At 40.6% G+C, this 16,140-nt stretch overlaps 1 protein-coding gene across 1 annotated transcript in view; it reads right to left on the reverse strand.

Moving 5' to 3' along the window:
• The window catches only part of AUTS2 (autism susceptibility candidate 2), a 28,356-nt gene extending 12,360 nt beyond the window's left edge, over window positions 1–15,996 (reverse strand). Inside the window, exons 1-8 of the mRNA XM_019471313.1 lie at window positions 15,879–15,996; window positions 14,018–14,271; window positions 12,808–13,049; window positions 12,320–12,364; window positions 7,978–8,073; window positions 6,566–6,637; window positions 4,857–4,886; window positions 3,163–3,234 (exon numbers count right to left, since the gene is read on the reverse strand). Coding sequence (XP_019326858.1) covers window positions 3,163–3,234; window positions 4,857–4,886; window positions 6,566–6,637; window positions 7,978–8,073; window positions 12,320–12,364; window positions 12,808–13,049; window positions 14,018–14,111 — 651 coding nt within the window. The 5' untranslated portion in view covers window positions 14,112–14,271; window positions 15,879–15,996. The remainder of the gene's footprint in view (window positions 1–3,162; window positions 3,235–4,856; window positions 4,887–6,565; window positions 6,638–7,977; window positions 8,074–12,319; window positions 12,365–12,807; window positions 13,050–14,017; window positions 14,272–15,878) is intronic.
• Window positions 15,997–16,140: the final 144 nt, after the last annotated feature.

Here is a 16,140-nt window from a genome sequence, read left to right on the forward strand (position 1 = left end):
AACCAAATTCCCAATTACCCGTGCTGCCAGAACTCCCTAAACACAGATTGCTGATTAACTGTGCAGGTCAGCTGAAAGGATTTACAGATGTGTAACACTGAACCAGTAGATCTTAACAGTAATTCTGCAGCATGTTATGCTTTATAAATCAGTATTTAATACTGTGCCAGCTCAGAGTACGGACTATTACAATGATATAAATTTGCATATTAAAAAGTTATGACCAAGTTAACGTGCATGCCTAGTAGCTGTTTTTCAAGTGCTAGTAACATGTCTATGTTGCTATGAGAAAAAAAAAAAAAAAAAAAAAAGAGGCAAAAAAAAAGGCTTTATCAATGTTTTGAGGTAATAGCCCGCAAGAATATTGAAATGGAAAATGGCCAAGCTAAGGTCATGCCTTTTAAGGAAGTAACACTGTAGTGCATTAATAATTAAAAAAACTTCAGAAAATACAAATGCCTCAGTTGAAGCCTGCGTGCCAGATTTTTATATTGTGAACTCTCTTTATTCTTCTTTTTAACAACCAAGTTATAAACCTCTGACAGGCATTACTCAGAATAGCAAAAGCTGGCTGAAACTTTCATTGCAGCCATATGAACGGTGCTGTTCTAATAACGAAAAAATCTCATGTCTGAATATCATGGATGTGTTAAAAGATTTTTGAATGTGTTGGTTTACTTTAAAATAATACCAAAGAAAATTGATCAGATTTATTTTATCCCCAGTTGCTGTTCAGGAGAGCACCCTGCTTGATGATAATCCTTATGAATGTATTTCAAGTCCAACAAATGTGTAACACCTTAACTCAGGGCCCACTAAAAATCAACGTAAATGTCTGCACTAATTTAGGGACATGCACTATTAGGGACATGGTTTAGTGGGCATGGAGGTGTTGGGTTGACGGTTGGACTCGATGATCTTAGAGGTCCTTTCCAACCTCAATGATTCTATGATTCTATGATTCTAATTTCATGGCATGTTAGATCAGGCCATAAGGCCTTTCCTAAAAGAGAGAGGGCCAATTACGGAGCATAAATTCTCTCTTGAATCCAGGCCAGTAACACACTGGTCAGCCTAAGAAGGAGCGTAAAACTGCTTTGTGCCCAGAGCTGGTATGCAACCCTGGCTTCATCTGAGGAATTCCCTGGGTGTGCAGACAGGTTACACAGGTCTGAATTGTGTCTTGGTGCAGAGGTATAGGCAGGCAAACAGCATACACAGCTGCATGCAATTTTTCCTGGGGTCAGGAAGGCTGTTTTTTAAAGTTTCCTATCTTGCCTGCTTCTTCAGTGTCTGTTGTTGCCCTCTGCAAGCAATTATTAGCGGGCCAGACAGTTACCAATTCTTCCATACTTTGCAAGCAGTCTGGTGGCACTGCATGCAAACTTGAAATCTCTGAGTAAATATATTTTATTCCCTGCTCTATGGTCAGGCAGCGTCTTCAGTTCGTGCAGAAGAAAAGGCACCTTCACAACCTTGGGCTAGAAGGAGAAATTGTTCTGTGTAAGCCTTCAGCCAGAGATTTCACACTTCGTGGTCACATGCAGAGGGAAGGACTTCATTCCCGTGCAGGAGTCTGACAGCCCATGGGGACATAAACCAACTTGCCTTAATGACTGTAGACCGTACCTAATTTTTTGACTGAACTGAGATAGTAAAATACATTTCCTAATTGTTCTTGAAATTATCATCATGCACAGCCTCAAAAAGTCAAGTAACATCCTTTCCTGTACTTCTGGGCTTTATTCCTGTTTTTTAACATGCAAGAAAGAAAAGTATTAGGTAAAAGAAATGGCTGCATGAAAATGGCATTTACTATGAGTTATAAATACACCAGTCTGACCTCTCTCTGAATATCAAATCAAGGAAGATTCAAAGGACATAGATAGCATGGGAATAATAATTTCATTTCAAGAAAATACCTTTTCAATAAAATAAAAAAAAGGACATATAACTCTCTAGGTCCATAATCTTGTCTTTTTTGATAATGGGAAGATGAATGAAGATCACTAGCAGGGGAAGCGTAAGGAAGCAGAGAAGAGAGATATGTCTACTGCAGCAAATTAACCTGTCAACCTTGTTTAAAAGGGTTATTTTTAAACTCTATTAGCTGCAGGTTTTAGTAGCTGTTCAACATCTTCATATTCTTATAGCACTACCTTACACAATTCAATTGCATACACAGACTGCAAAGTGCTATGGGCTCCTTGTTAATTTTACTTTCTAACACAAGCTATTGACTCCTGAAGTACAAGTATGAACAGTAAAGAACACCAACCTTTCCTGACTTACTGAAAAACTTCAGGAGCAACACAGAATTTTTCAGTGACAAGTGTAGTGAAAATATTATAAAGGGAAAGAAACCTTCTTCACAAAGTCCATGTGCAATGAAAATACAGTTAAAGTAAGAATGGAAATACCCTAACTATTAAATGAATAAACTACTTGTTTTTCTCTGACATCTGTTTCAGGAGAGCCTAAACTGGCCATGGCCCTTGCCCTTGAAGGCTCAAAGCATGTATAACAAAGAAAAGATTTCCACCCCTTTACCTTCGGTGCAATAAGACTTTGTCTGGATAATATTACTTCACCCGAGAGGCTGTGTCTGCCTGACCAGCCCAGACACGTACAGGTGCCAACCTCCAGCTATGAGATGGGTTGTGAAAAAAGACTGATAGGAGCCTGTGCAGCCACATTTGATAAAACATCGTAGGGACAGGAGAAATCTTCCTGTGCCCTCTTCTGTCCGTGAACATTAATAAGAGGAATGGGATACATGTGCCTAGCTTCTCCAGATTTAAAAAAATTTAATCTTGATATGTTTGTGTCCTCAGCCATAAATAAAAGCAATGTTGTAGCTCACAGGCACACCCATTTAGCTCTTCCTAGCTACAAACCGGTTGTTATCGCCTAAGATCTGGTGTCCTTGCTCCGTGGCATCACAGACATTCTTTTGAGACTCTTCCTTTAGGTTTTTAATTCCGATACGCCATCACTATGAAACAGAAGGTTATACTATAATGCTACATATGGTTACTTTAACAAGGCATTAGCCATGGCTAGCCATAGCATAGAACTGCTAACAGCGAGGGACAAACTCTTCCTCTCACAGGTTTGCACTGTGCAACTCATCTGAAATGCAGGCGTGCCCAGAAGACTGACCTTGACTTTCTGTTGGTGATGGTATATCTGCCAGGCGATGTGAACATGCATAGCACACCACTTTCCAGGTTTCTGGAAAAAACAAAGGGATACAACATGGATCAGTAACTTTCAAAAACCTGTGGCGCTTTATTCTAGTTATAGCAACTCTTGCCAACTCTTAGCCCAGTCTGTTTTGGTCTAGGGGATTCCCCACACCAAGACAACTGAAAGCGAAAGGTCTCCCTTCAGTGCCTTCCCCCTCCGTCCTCTTGGGAAAACAGAAATGCAAAGAGTTTGTCCCTTGCTAAGAAGTTTATCTGGATACCCAGGAATGCTCCTGGTCACTCTCCTCTCCAAATAAACCCATGCTCGGGCTTTACACACTCTTGCAATCTTCTGATGCCACTGGCTGAGAATGCAGCTTGTGTTGCTGAAATCAATGAAACTGTCTCCCAGTTAGCAGCTGCTCTGCATAGCTGGATTGCTTCACAACTGTATATTGAGTTAACTTCCAAAAGTGCAGCCATTCTAAGACTAGCCTTTCCACCAAAAGATGACAATGAAAGCACTTTAAAAGATCACTCTGGTTTTCAAAATTAATCTGACTCCCTCATATGATTGCTGGTCTGTACCTCCAAAACTTTGGCTCATAAATATACTGAAAAAATTGGAGGCCAGTCAATTCACTCTGTTTGGGAAGGCTCTTTGCATCCTTCCTGTTACCATGATTTTAAGTCATGGGCAGGAGAGAGGGAGGAAAGAACCAGAGAGTGCTGTTTCAGTTTTCTTGTTGATTTTGTACTCCATTTCCAGGACATCTGGAAATCTTGTCTGAAAAAGACTCATTCAGGATATACTTTCTCCAATTTTGTTATTTAGGAGTCTATAGTTAACTACACAACTAATGATTTCTGCAGATTTAAAAATAATCACAGGAATTCAAGAAGCTCCTCAAGCTACTGGTAACTTAAATGTTTCACAAACTATGGCATAAGGTCTGCCTTCTATTTCCAGGTGTGTATCAAGCAACGACTAAAAAACACAAAAAAATAAAACCCATCTCACACAAATACTCCCCTGAACTCAAGCCTTTTGCTTATCCACAGCAACTGGCTGTGCTAATGTTTTTACTAGCTAGAGTTCACTTGGGCAGTACGATCAAAATATAGACCTTCTTGAACACATTGAAAAATGAACAAAAAACCCTTTTGGATCACTGAAAGACTGGGTCTTTTGATCCTTATTTCTAAACTATTCTGTGTTTGAAGTGGATTGCCTGTCTATACTTGACAGTAAGATACTTGGGTAGGAAGTACCATACTGAATAACACTGAAAACACACAGTAAATAATAAAAAGCAAAATCGTTCCATCTGCAGTGAAATGACAAGGGATCACTGCCAGGGTAGGTCTGTAGGATTTGGCTCAGGAAACCTTGTAAGCCAGCACAATAGAAGGATTATCAGTATTTAACCTCTAGTATTCATGCTAGGGGGTTGCACGAGAAGAACAGAAAACTTCCAACTTTGAAACTGTGTATTTTCTTCAAGTGACCACCAGATGCATGCAAAGAAGGACTGACTGTGCTGCTCAGCAAACACGGTATAAAATACCCAAGATGAAACATGGCACTGCTTTAGAATTAGTCTGCTGCTTTAACCCGGCGGGGACTGAGATGAGCTTGACAAACTGTATCACAAGAAGACTTCTTACCCTCAACATGGGCCTGAACGGATCTGTCAACTGTGAAGAAGAAATGACAGCTTGGTTACATGCCTGTCACTCAAACAATTGCTCTAATTAACAAATTTGTATTGCTTCATTAAGAGATGAAATTAAAATGTGTAATTTTACTTTCAAATGAAGCCCTTTCGGATAATAATTAGTCCTTAGCCTCCGTATTCGAGCCGGTCTCCCTCCCCCCATGGCTGTTGTACCTAAGTGTTGACAAGCAACTAAACAAGCCTCACACAGAGCGCTCTGTCCTCTGGCATCACCATTAATTTGTTGATTTAATGCTACAAAAATGGCTGGTTAAGTACTCTGAAGAAAAACACAGATCTATCCTTTGGGCAAACTTCTGTTCTCATCTTTCAAAGCTGCTCGGCTCATGAGAAGACTGGATAGTGAGTGGACAGGGCCACTTTTTCACAGGCTCGATCCCACGAATTGGGTTGGAACGGGCTGGAATGGTGTTTCAGACGTGCCCCTGCAAACCAGTGACTGTGTCCGCTCAATGGCTATGGCGTTAGGTCTTTGACTTGTACGTTCAAATAGCCATTACCGACTGCCTGCTTGCCTGATGTGTTCTCTGGCACAAATTGGCTTTGCCTTAAATGTTTTTCACATTGCAACAGATGTTGGTAATTTGAGGTAGATTATTTTCTTATTCTCCTTTTTTGCTCACATTTCATCAATTAATTCTGGAAAATAAATTCAATTTATTGGATATTTCTCATTTGTTTTGGAGGGTTTCTTTTGAAATGCAATACTAAAGGAGATTTATAGGCGTAAGAGGTACTTTGCAGACTCAGTGATGGCACAATACATCATCCTGAAATAATCGAAACTACACTACAAGTTGAAAGGGAGCATAAAGCTAAATGACTTAATGGTGGGAGGCTCTAGTTATCTTTTCAATTAGATGGAATAAACAGAAACGAAAAAACGTGGTTCCTTTTGGTATAAAGCTCAACGGCAGCACCAATTCAGAGCAAACCAAAGTACTGGAACTTGGCATAACCCAAAGAAAATAGCTCTGCTGTACTTAAAAGTTGAGCCACACCACAACATGGATTTTCATGGAGAGCTCCCCACTGCTTTTGTCAGAGAGTTCTGCTAAAAATATGACTGCATGATGTTCCTCATTGCAAACAGTGTATATTAATTCAAACACGCAACAACCCATGGGCATTCGGAAAGAACAGAAAAAGGTTAAAAGACAAAGTGCTGAGACAATGAATGCTATTCACATATGCTAGAACTCAAAAATCCGGAGGCGCCAAGTGATCAATAAAGTGCATCTGTATTTCACTGGTGCAATCAATGATACAGTAACCAAGGGAATAACTGTCATTACCCACATTAAAAACGATTACAGAGTATAAACACAAATCTTGAAGAGGTTTGTACATTTCTACGTTGAATTGGACTTTTATGCCTTTACCCCTGGGCTTGCGTGGATGCCTGCTGACAGCAAGGAAAGAGCTCTTCCATAGCATAGTATCTGTTTGCTTTTGCTAATGAGGAACAGAAGTAAGGATCAGGATTTAAATTGTTCTCATATAACTTCTCCAGTTTAGTTCAGACTAAGCTTCAGTGTTAGGATGTAAATTTGGACACATGGAAGATGGTAGCTCTAGCATTAAAGGTTTTCAGGAAGAATAGCTTTACTTGAGAAAAATATAACATTTCCTACAGACCCGTGGATCTTTCTGTAGAAGGGTATGTGGGACAGTTCCAGGTCTGGCTGCAACATCAATAGGATTGGAAGTCTAGAAATACCACAAGGAAAGACAGCATTAATGAGTGACACAATGCATAAAAGCAACAGAAAGCGAAAAATAATACTTCTTTATCGTTAACATTGCCTAAGCAACAAAGATAAACTTTTTAAAGAGGAAAGGATAACCTTTACAATCCACTTAGTAATAGGTATTATCTTGATTTTCAAACTTTCATTGTCCACCAACTTCCCATTACTTTAATCCAAAACACGTGAGGGAACAGTGACTGTTTACACTGGAAAATCTTTCCACTATTGAAAACCTGATTAGCAACATAGTTATGATCTAAAGTAGTATTTGGAGGACCAAGCTTGTGCTCTGCTGCTTATCAATAACGTACTGGAACTGGCTAAAACTGCTAACCCGACTGTCAACACACAAAGCATCAGTAACCTCTTTAGTCACTGTACAAGGATCTGAACTCCATCCACGATGAACTGTTACCGTATGGATATCTGGAAAAGGCAACATAACACCCCAACCCCTAAAAAAAAAAAAAAAAACTTTCCCATGTTTTGAATCTAAATATTCAGCTAATATAACAAAATGCATCTTTGTGGGAAAAAAAACCAAACCAACTACATTTAGAGAGAGCGTCTTCCTACGTTAAAATGAAGAAAAATAGAAATCAGTTACAGTATAACTAACAATTAAGTAACAGAGCTGTTAACAGTCTGATTACCATACATACGAAGAATTCCACTAATGAACTGCAATTTACATATTCGGTCATTACAGTGGATGGGCCAATTTAAGAAAGAAGGTGTCTTCTCTGCAGAAATTTCAGTCCTGATTTCAGTCTTTAGCTGCAAAGACTACAGACTACAGAATATGATTTCCTCCCACTTATAAATCAAGAGCGACTTCATGAAAACAAAAGAAAAAAAACCCCAAACTCATCACATTTATCTATCCTAGCTACCACAAATGAGAGGAGAACTAAATCAGTGTACTGCATTGTGGTGGAGCTGTGAGATAATTATGGAAATGAGTAAACAATAATGATCATGATTTCTTAAAATCTTGATTATTACATGACCTTACATTAATGCGTACTGAGAACTAATTATATTGCTTCTAAAGTTAACTAGGCCATTATATTTAATTTTTTTTTCTTTTTAATGTATGTAGATATATCTGAACCTAATAAAAAAAAACTTCTCTTTGTAGTAAATTTGGAAAAAGCCAATTGTCCTCTGTGGAATTAGGCTGTAACTCAGATCTCAATCGCTCCAGAATCTGAACCATGTTCTAAACCTAAACGTAACCTGGCTCACAACACCAGTGTGTTTGAGTAGTAATAGATATACAAATAATTCCTTTCTTACCTTGGGTTGAAATGCTCCTTGTAGCGAGCCAAATGGGCCAGTTGGAGGAATCATGGGAGGAATACCTGATACAGCTGGAGGATAGGAGTGAAACAGCTGTAACAAAAAGACAGAAGAACATAAATACAAGCGCACGTCAAAATGAAGACAGGAAGTTAAACAAGATAGCAAAAGCCTTCCTGCACAATATTAGGGAAATGGTACATGGAGAAAACTGAGAAGCACTGAAGAAGTGATCTCGTTGCAACAATGTTAGTTAAAGCAGTCAATGAAATGTTCACAAATGTCATGACGTTTAGAGCTTAAAAGCAGTTCCAAAATCGTAAAGCCAGCAACCTGTCCCCTGGATTAGGCCATAGCATAAGAGGCATTTTTTTTTTCCAATTATTAATTTTTAAAGTGGATAGAGGTTTTAAACGGTTTCAGTTTGCAAGCCATTTCAAGAGAAAAGGCAGAATACTGAGCCAAGTAAGACTCAGAAATCTACCGTTTAAGTGGAAAAAAACCCTTACGCGTTCTAGGATATTGTATCATTAAAACTCCATTAGTACGTTAGGATTTTAATAGTATCTGTAGGAAATGAGGAAAATACGCACAATTCTTACTTCATTAGCCTGTCTGAGAGGATATCCTGCCACATCTAATATTAGCAAGAGACAATCTGATTTGTTAAAAATTATTATTTAAACAAAATGTTGAGGCAGAACCCCCACAAAAATTTAGGGTGCTGTTTTTATAAAGACAGACTACTAAGCATAAAAAAGTGCCCATCTCCACTGACCTCACTGATCCCAATGTATCTGTTCTAAGAGAATTTAGGAAAAAAACCCCAAAAAACCCCAAACCCAAAAAACTCTTTTGTGCTAATGCAGACAAACACATGGGAAACAAGCAAGTAAACCATAACGTCCAAATCTTATCTTGTCTCTGTGGTCCAGCTGTGAATCTTTTACTCATGCTGTAACACAGTTAACTTGCCCAATTCCACGGAAAAAGCTGAGATTACACACAAAATTACTTTCTGGTAGGAGTCAGGGGTTCAAGGCATCACACTACAAATACATTCTCACTGTGAAACCTCAGGATCTAACAGGGGATGGCTGCTAACTCTGCTGGTATTGCCACCCAAAAACCTAAAGGGGTTATCTGGCTGACACAAATTCACCTCTGAACACAGCTGATCAAAAATCAATCTACTGTACGCTACTTTTAAGATCAAAATAAATGAGTTAATGGCCAATTGAACAGAAGCAGGACTGGGCAAAGTAAAAGACTGGACATGCGGAGTGGGCAAACACTGAGAAAATCACATCCCAGAGTAAATCACTATCGCGAAGTTTTGATGAATTTGTTTATGCCAGGTATATGTATGTGCTTTTCTTAATAATTTTTTCTTCCACTAGCTTATCTTGCAAGGTCATTTATTCATATTATATTGACTGAAAGCTGAGAAAATATTTCAGTATTTTAGAGGTATCAAAAGATTTTCTCGGTTTAAAAGCATGGTATTGAGTCTCCTTTCATAACACGTTTCTATTGTTTTTACTTCTATTTAATTTGGATCTGCTCCATTCAATGATGCAGAAAGCATTTTTAGATTAGTTGATACTGAACTGTAGGCATTTGAGAAATCATTAAGAGACACATGTCCTCATTTACAATAACTTTTAATGAGTAAAATGTGTTTTAAATCCTCCAGTGTCTTCTGCATTTAATTCTGTGTGTAATGAACTAATTCCAAATGATGGAAAGAGACATAATACTTAATATTCTATTGGCTATGACCAATAATAAGGTAGGCATTTGATCATTAAGAGACACATGTCCTCATTTACAATAACTTTTAATGAGTAAAATGTGTTTTAAATCCTCCAGTGTCTTCTGCATTTAATTCTGTGTGTAATGAACTAATTCCAAATGATGGAAAGAGACATAATACTTAATATTCTATTGGCTATGACCAATAATAAGGACTGCTTTCCTTCGACTTTTATAACAACTGGTAAGTTAATTAAATGTGACCTTTCCTCAAGGTCAGAATTATTAATTAAATATAAATATTGTATCTCCAGGATCTCATTGTATCAGTTAAATTCCTCCAGCTTTCAAAATACATCTTCCATAGTCAGTGTTTCCTTTTTCTCCCTCTCTTTTGAGCAACATTTTCCCCTTCTAGCTTTCTTCAGGGAACAACGTAGTACCCACAGCTTTCCTGGGGCCACGGGCAATGTAATGCTAAACTAGAGCCAGCGCTAACTGTAGGTAAAAGTAATGCCTCACTGGGCTACAGTAAGGCCCTCCCAGAAATGACTGTAAAATCAAAGATGCCAAGAAACAAAACTTTGAAATCTCTACATGAGCTTCTATGTGAGCTGTGTTTCCTATTCTAAAGTAGATCGATTTTAACTCTCAAACAGACCTTGTTCTCCCGCAAAGTTCACTTACAAGCTTTAAAAACATTGCCAGCTTTTTTTAAGATATCTGAATTCTTGGTGTGGATCTATAGTAGAAACTCTTGTCACTAGGAAAAGGTCTATGGAAGTGCCACAGTTTCACAATATTTCTACAATAGGAAAAGCCCTATCGGGTATACACTTATGCCAGCACAAGTGTGCTTTTTGATACTGCATCTGCTCAGGAAACTGATGCAAGCAGTTCCTCTGTTACCTATATAATCTATAGTCATAGTAGAAGAGATTACTGAAATACCCTGGCTAGTATGGCCTTGCTGTAGTTTAAGAAAGACTGTTATTCCAATATAATTTGTAGCCATCATGTTGATCTTCTGGTATTAGCTTGCTAAATATCCAACAGACGCAATAGTGATTATTTTGCAACCACTTCACAAGGACAGACCTTTCCTGAAGGAAAGGCAGGGGAGGCCTGGACCAGACCTCTGCAGGTGGAGCTCTGCCAAGTTCAATAGCATGGCTCACTGGCTGACAGAGAACAACGTGAAGCCTTTCCTTACTTTAAAGGGGGTAATACCATGACCTTTACAATTCAGGTAACTGCCAGATTTATAAGAGATTATGTCACTGAATTTGAAAAGCATATACAGTTGGAGACTTTTGCAATGTTTCCTGTATTACATGTTGACTTCTGTGCTTTATTTGTCTAAAATTCATTTACCTATTTCCCAGTTCCGTGTTCTTGCTTTAATCAACATGCCACATTGATGATAACGTATCTTTTGAATCCAAGTAAAGCTCAGCAAATAAGAGTGCAATCTTGCAAACGATGCAAATGAGCAGCATTACCCTTTTGAGTAAAAGTGATTATCATAGGCTTAAATGTTTGCCTAATACTCCTAGAGCTCTGATCCTGCAAACACACTCATACAGTTAAAGTTACTCAAATGAGGTGTCAGAAATTAATAGGACTATTCACATGTACTACAGGCATGAGTTGTTAGCAGGAACTGTGTTTAATCGGTACAGCAGAAAGCATCACACTATCATCTTAACCAGTTTTTTTTGCCCAGTTCCACTTCTAAGCAAAACCAACACACACAGCCAAGTGCTTTGCAGATTTCTGAGTGCTGATGCAGTACTCCTTCTCTCATCAAAATATCACTATTGGATTTAGAAATTCTTATCATATTCAACCAGATACCTGCCTCTGCCAATACGATGAAGGAAATGCAACCCATATTTCAGCAGCAAATGAATCAGTAGATTCAAACCCTTAAGAGCATAAGTTTTACAATTAACTGGAATATTAAAAATCAGTTCATCTCAATAAATAGTATTTTTGGTAGCTCTTAAATAAACACATCTAGTGCATAGCTGGATTCATGTTGCTGTCATCAAACAGAGCTTTCACAACATAACAAGCCCAGTGGATCAGATGTGCCTTTGAAATCTGAAGAATAAGACAAGTTTTCAGATTTTATAAAACAAAATATGATATATTAGGAAAATTATTAGATTACCTATCCCTGAAGGATTTGTATGATAGTTTGTCATTTCATTTCAAGTTTCTTAGGAAAAACATCAGTCTAAGGGCTTGTGGCACAACTGAAACACAGTGATGAAATTACTGCTCTCTCCTGCTTCATGTAACAATCAGCTCTTCTGTCTCATCTTTTTCACATCAAACCTGTCTTCAAATGGTGTATGAGCAAGAGATCTTTTGATTGGAAAAGCCGATACTGCATCTTTATCAGAAACAAGCACCACGAATGCAAGCCTTCAAAAGCCAAAGCAACCAAGAACGATAATGGTAAATCCTGGAGTGATGATTAGGGAGAGATTTGACATTGTGCCATTGATTGAGTGGTGATCCCAACCCACCACAGAAAAGCAGTTAAGTCAGTTTTAAACAGAGTAATAAAACTCACACTGTGACGGTAGAAGGGGTCAACTTTTGTAGGGTATTTGTCAAACTGCAAAGGGATCAAAGCACAAACTAGTTACTTTATAGTTCCTTGCTTTACTCCTGTTGGTAAAATAGAAGACTACTCCTCTGTTATTTGGCAACCAACAGAGAGGAAAAAAAGTGCAGAAAATTAGTTTCCAATGAAACTGTTTGGGATTTTTCTTTCTTCAAAGTAAAACAAGGTCTTTACGAGACAGGAAAAAGGAGGAGGCACCAGAGTGCCCCACTCCAAGCACTGGGAAGTCCCAAGCACGGGCAATCCTTCAGTCAGCAGCCCTCAGCCCCTGTGCTGCCACCTGAACCTACTGCACATGCGACAATCGCAAGGAAGGCACAGTCCTTCCTCTCCTACCCAACCACACCTGGGCAGCAGAGTACTCCTTCCCCGCAACCTGGCAAATTCTTAAATTTTTGTAATAAAGAATAGAGTTGTGCTCTACTTATCCTCACATTTCTGCCTGGGGTACGCACCATGGGCGGTGCTGGCGTTGGCATGATGGCAGTGGGAGGGATGGCGTGCGGGAAAGGCGTGAAGGTGTGCTGGTGTGTGTGTTGGTGTGTGTGCTGGTGCTGGTGCTGGTGCTGGTGGAACTCGGTCCTCAGGTACGGTGGCGGGCCCAGGGAGGCCCCGCGATCTGCACTCTGCGAGGCCAAAAATCGCGTGTTTAGTTCCTGACGGAGAAGATCTTGTTCTGAAATACAAACAGCAAAACAATCCCCCATGAGCTCAGGGACTTTTCCAGACCTTGTGCCACTTACTTTTTGCTGGCTGTGGTAGCAACGCTGTATTTAAAACTTCCTGGTGGTAAATCACGACACTGTACAGGGTAAGAAAGCTCCCTCAGATCTTCCCCAAAGGCCTGAGAGACAGAAGAAAGTCTCCATTTCCCCTCTCTCACCAAGCCTGTCTTCACTACAGCATTCCTCTGAGCATTAACCTGAGGGTTCTCCCTAAATTTGTATGGACGGGGACATAGTCCTAAATAGGTGAGGAGGTACGGGTGACCTGGAGTGAGTAAGCCTCGAGTGGCTGCTGCTAACATGAGTACCCTGCTGCATGGACACAAAACGATGTTACTCCAACACTGATAATCCTCCATTTTCTTCCCCCAGTTCCCTCTCAGTGACCTGGGAGGAACAGACACGTTACATCTCCCCACAGCTGAAGTATAAAAGAGCACAATTTTCTCCACTGATAAAAATCTCTACATCTCACCTACACACACACACACAATCTTGCACGTACACGAGCTCAGGACCACTGTGTGCACAGCCACTGGAGACCTTCCCTCTAGCCAGGGAAGCAACACTGAGCACAGACCACAACTGCAGCAAAGATGTTCGCTAAGGGGGTCAGAGATTCTGTGTGGGCGTGTTATGAACTCCAGTGTGTTTTTACCACGGGGAGAAAAAAAACAGACCTGGAAAAAGCACAGCCTTCCAAAAATATTCATTCCTAGGGCAGAAGAAAAGTCATTGGGTATGTCTAGGTGTTTTTTGGCTTTGATATCACTCTAAATCGTTCAGCAATGAGTATAGCCTCTACCCAACCAACAGCCGTCATCAAATGGACCAAAAAGAATTGTTCTGACTAAAACCAGAGAATTGGCTTCCTACACTGTGCTAGACATGCTCGGGCCATGACCCATCTGTCTCTTACCTGAGTAAGTACTACCAGCTGGGTGTCCTGGAACCTGCAGTGTCCCTGACGTCAATGGAGGTGGAGGAGGCAAAGCCGTAGGAGGGGCAAACATATTGGGGTGATGTGGGTGTGCGGGGGGCTGGAGGGTGGGCGTGAAGGTATGCAGCGGGCTGTGGCTGGGTAAAGACAGGGGGAATGGTGAGGCTGAGGGATGGTGAGAGATGTGTGGAGGAGGAGCCTGAGTCTTGGCAGGAGTGCTGCTTCTGCTGCTGCTGTTAATGAAAAGAAAAGCAATTAAGCGTTGCATGGAAGAGAGAAAAGCTCCAAACGTACACATACACAACCCCACCAAGCTATGCACGGCTCACGTTAAACACATTACTAATGTAAGTTATATATTACAAATGCAAGTTACTATTTTGCTTTTATAGCTATACCACTGTGATACTCCTTTCTCCAACCACCTGCTGCACCTTTTCTAGTACCTTTTATTTCCTGTGATCTCTCCATACCAAAACCCGAGACATATTCTCCATCTCTGTAAGAGATTGATATTCTGTCCTCCAACAACACGGGAATGACACGCAAAGGAGTAATCAGCCCTGTGCATTCATTACTTAATTATCAGGCCCTTTCTACATCACTGCTTCTGATTCATGTTTTCAGGCAAATGAAGCTCAAAATCAGTCATCGCTGATCACTGCATTAATAAAAGTTTAATTCTTTTGCTATGACTTAGTAAGATGGAAGACTGCAGAAAATGCGAAACAAAGTTGAGAAGGCAACAACAGATATATGCTTATTGTACAGTTAATGCCTCTCTCTACCCCCCCAATACAGAGAGAGATAAGACGAGTCAGCAAAATAAATATTTGCAGTTACACTGGTTGCAATTTTTCAGGTTTCATTTCCTACTGAGTATTTAAAACATATTAACGTAGTGCTTAATTCTACTTGTCACTATTTCAAGTAACGACATGCTTCTATTACAGGGACTTTTAAAGACAAGCAATACCAATTTGGTTCAAAATAAATGGAAGTCTTAAACAACTCCCAGTCTTTAGTCAAACCACGAAGCAACCATAATGCTGGTTCACCAGGTCTTGAAAGGATACCATCTGTCTGCTGGAAGCTCAGATTTGGGGAAAGATGACCCAGTGCTGACAGCATTAGCTTAGAGCAGGGGAAACCTGAGGCCCCTGACTCACAGAGACATCATGGGTTCCTGTGAACACGTTGTTTCATCTCTCTGTTCATCTTTGTTATCCCCTATAAAAGGTGAGGTTTATCTCACTGTGGCCAGGTGAAGAGAAAAACACTGAAGACTGCAAGGTGTCAGCAGTGCAGGAAAAAATTAAGCTTTAAAGTCATTTGGTGCAAGCCTGTTTGTGCTAGGCTGTCAGCAGGACCAACAGCAGCTGTAACGTACTTCTTGCTCTAGGGCATGTCAATAGTTGCAGAAAGCAGATGTTTACAGGGATGGGAGGGTAAAAGAAGTTAGCCTTCAGAGAGCAGCCCAACCAGCAAGAATTGGGATTTTCTTCTCCTGGTCTATATTGCATAAAGTTCCCTCCAAAAACCTGAGTACACAATGACAGGCAGGAAAAGTAAAAGCAAATTAACTAAGTGCTCGAGAATACCTGGCATTTATGGGAACACTAGATCAGAAATAAAGTGATCCTGGCTCAGCTCAGGGAAGGAATTAAGGTTAAATGCACAAAGTCCCCTTTATTTCCCAGCCATGGGACGTGATGTGCTGCCACTTCTCTCCTTTAGCTAATTCATCTCCGCTTCCTCCAGGCACTGTAAAGCATCACCACCAGGCAGCAAGTCTGCATTGACACGGGGCTTCAGCGCACACGCGTTTCCGTTTGCCTACCTTAAGCTGTTGAGGCTTAAACTGCTGCTGTTATAGGCAGAGAGTGGCTGCGAGAGGCTCTGAGAGGCCGGATGGGGCTGCACCGGAGGGAGGTTTGGATGGGCCGGCTGCACCGGCGACTGCGGCCGGGGCGGGTGCTGGACAGGCGGCTGCGGCGCGGGCGGGCGGGCGGCTTCTTCTGGGGCTGGTGGCAGCTGCGCGGCTTGCGGTGGAGGCGGCTGTGCAGGAGCCTCCGGCCGCGGGGCAAGCGCAGGGGTGGGGC

This window comes from Aptenodytes forsteri, unplaced genomic scaffold, assembly GCF_000699145.1.
Source record: "Aptenodytes forsteri isolate BGI_AS27 unplaced genomic scaffold, ASM69914v1 Scaffold209, whole genome shotgun sequence".
In the NCBI taxonomy this organism is placed as follows: Eukaryota; Metazoa; Chordata; class Aves; order Sphenisciformes; family Spheniscidae; genus Aptenodytes; species Aptenodytes forsteri.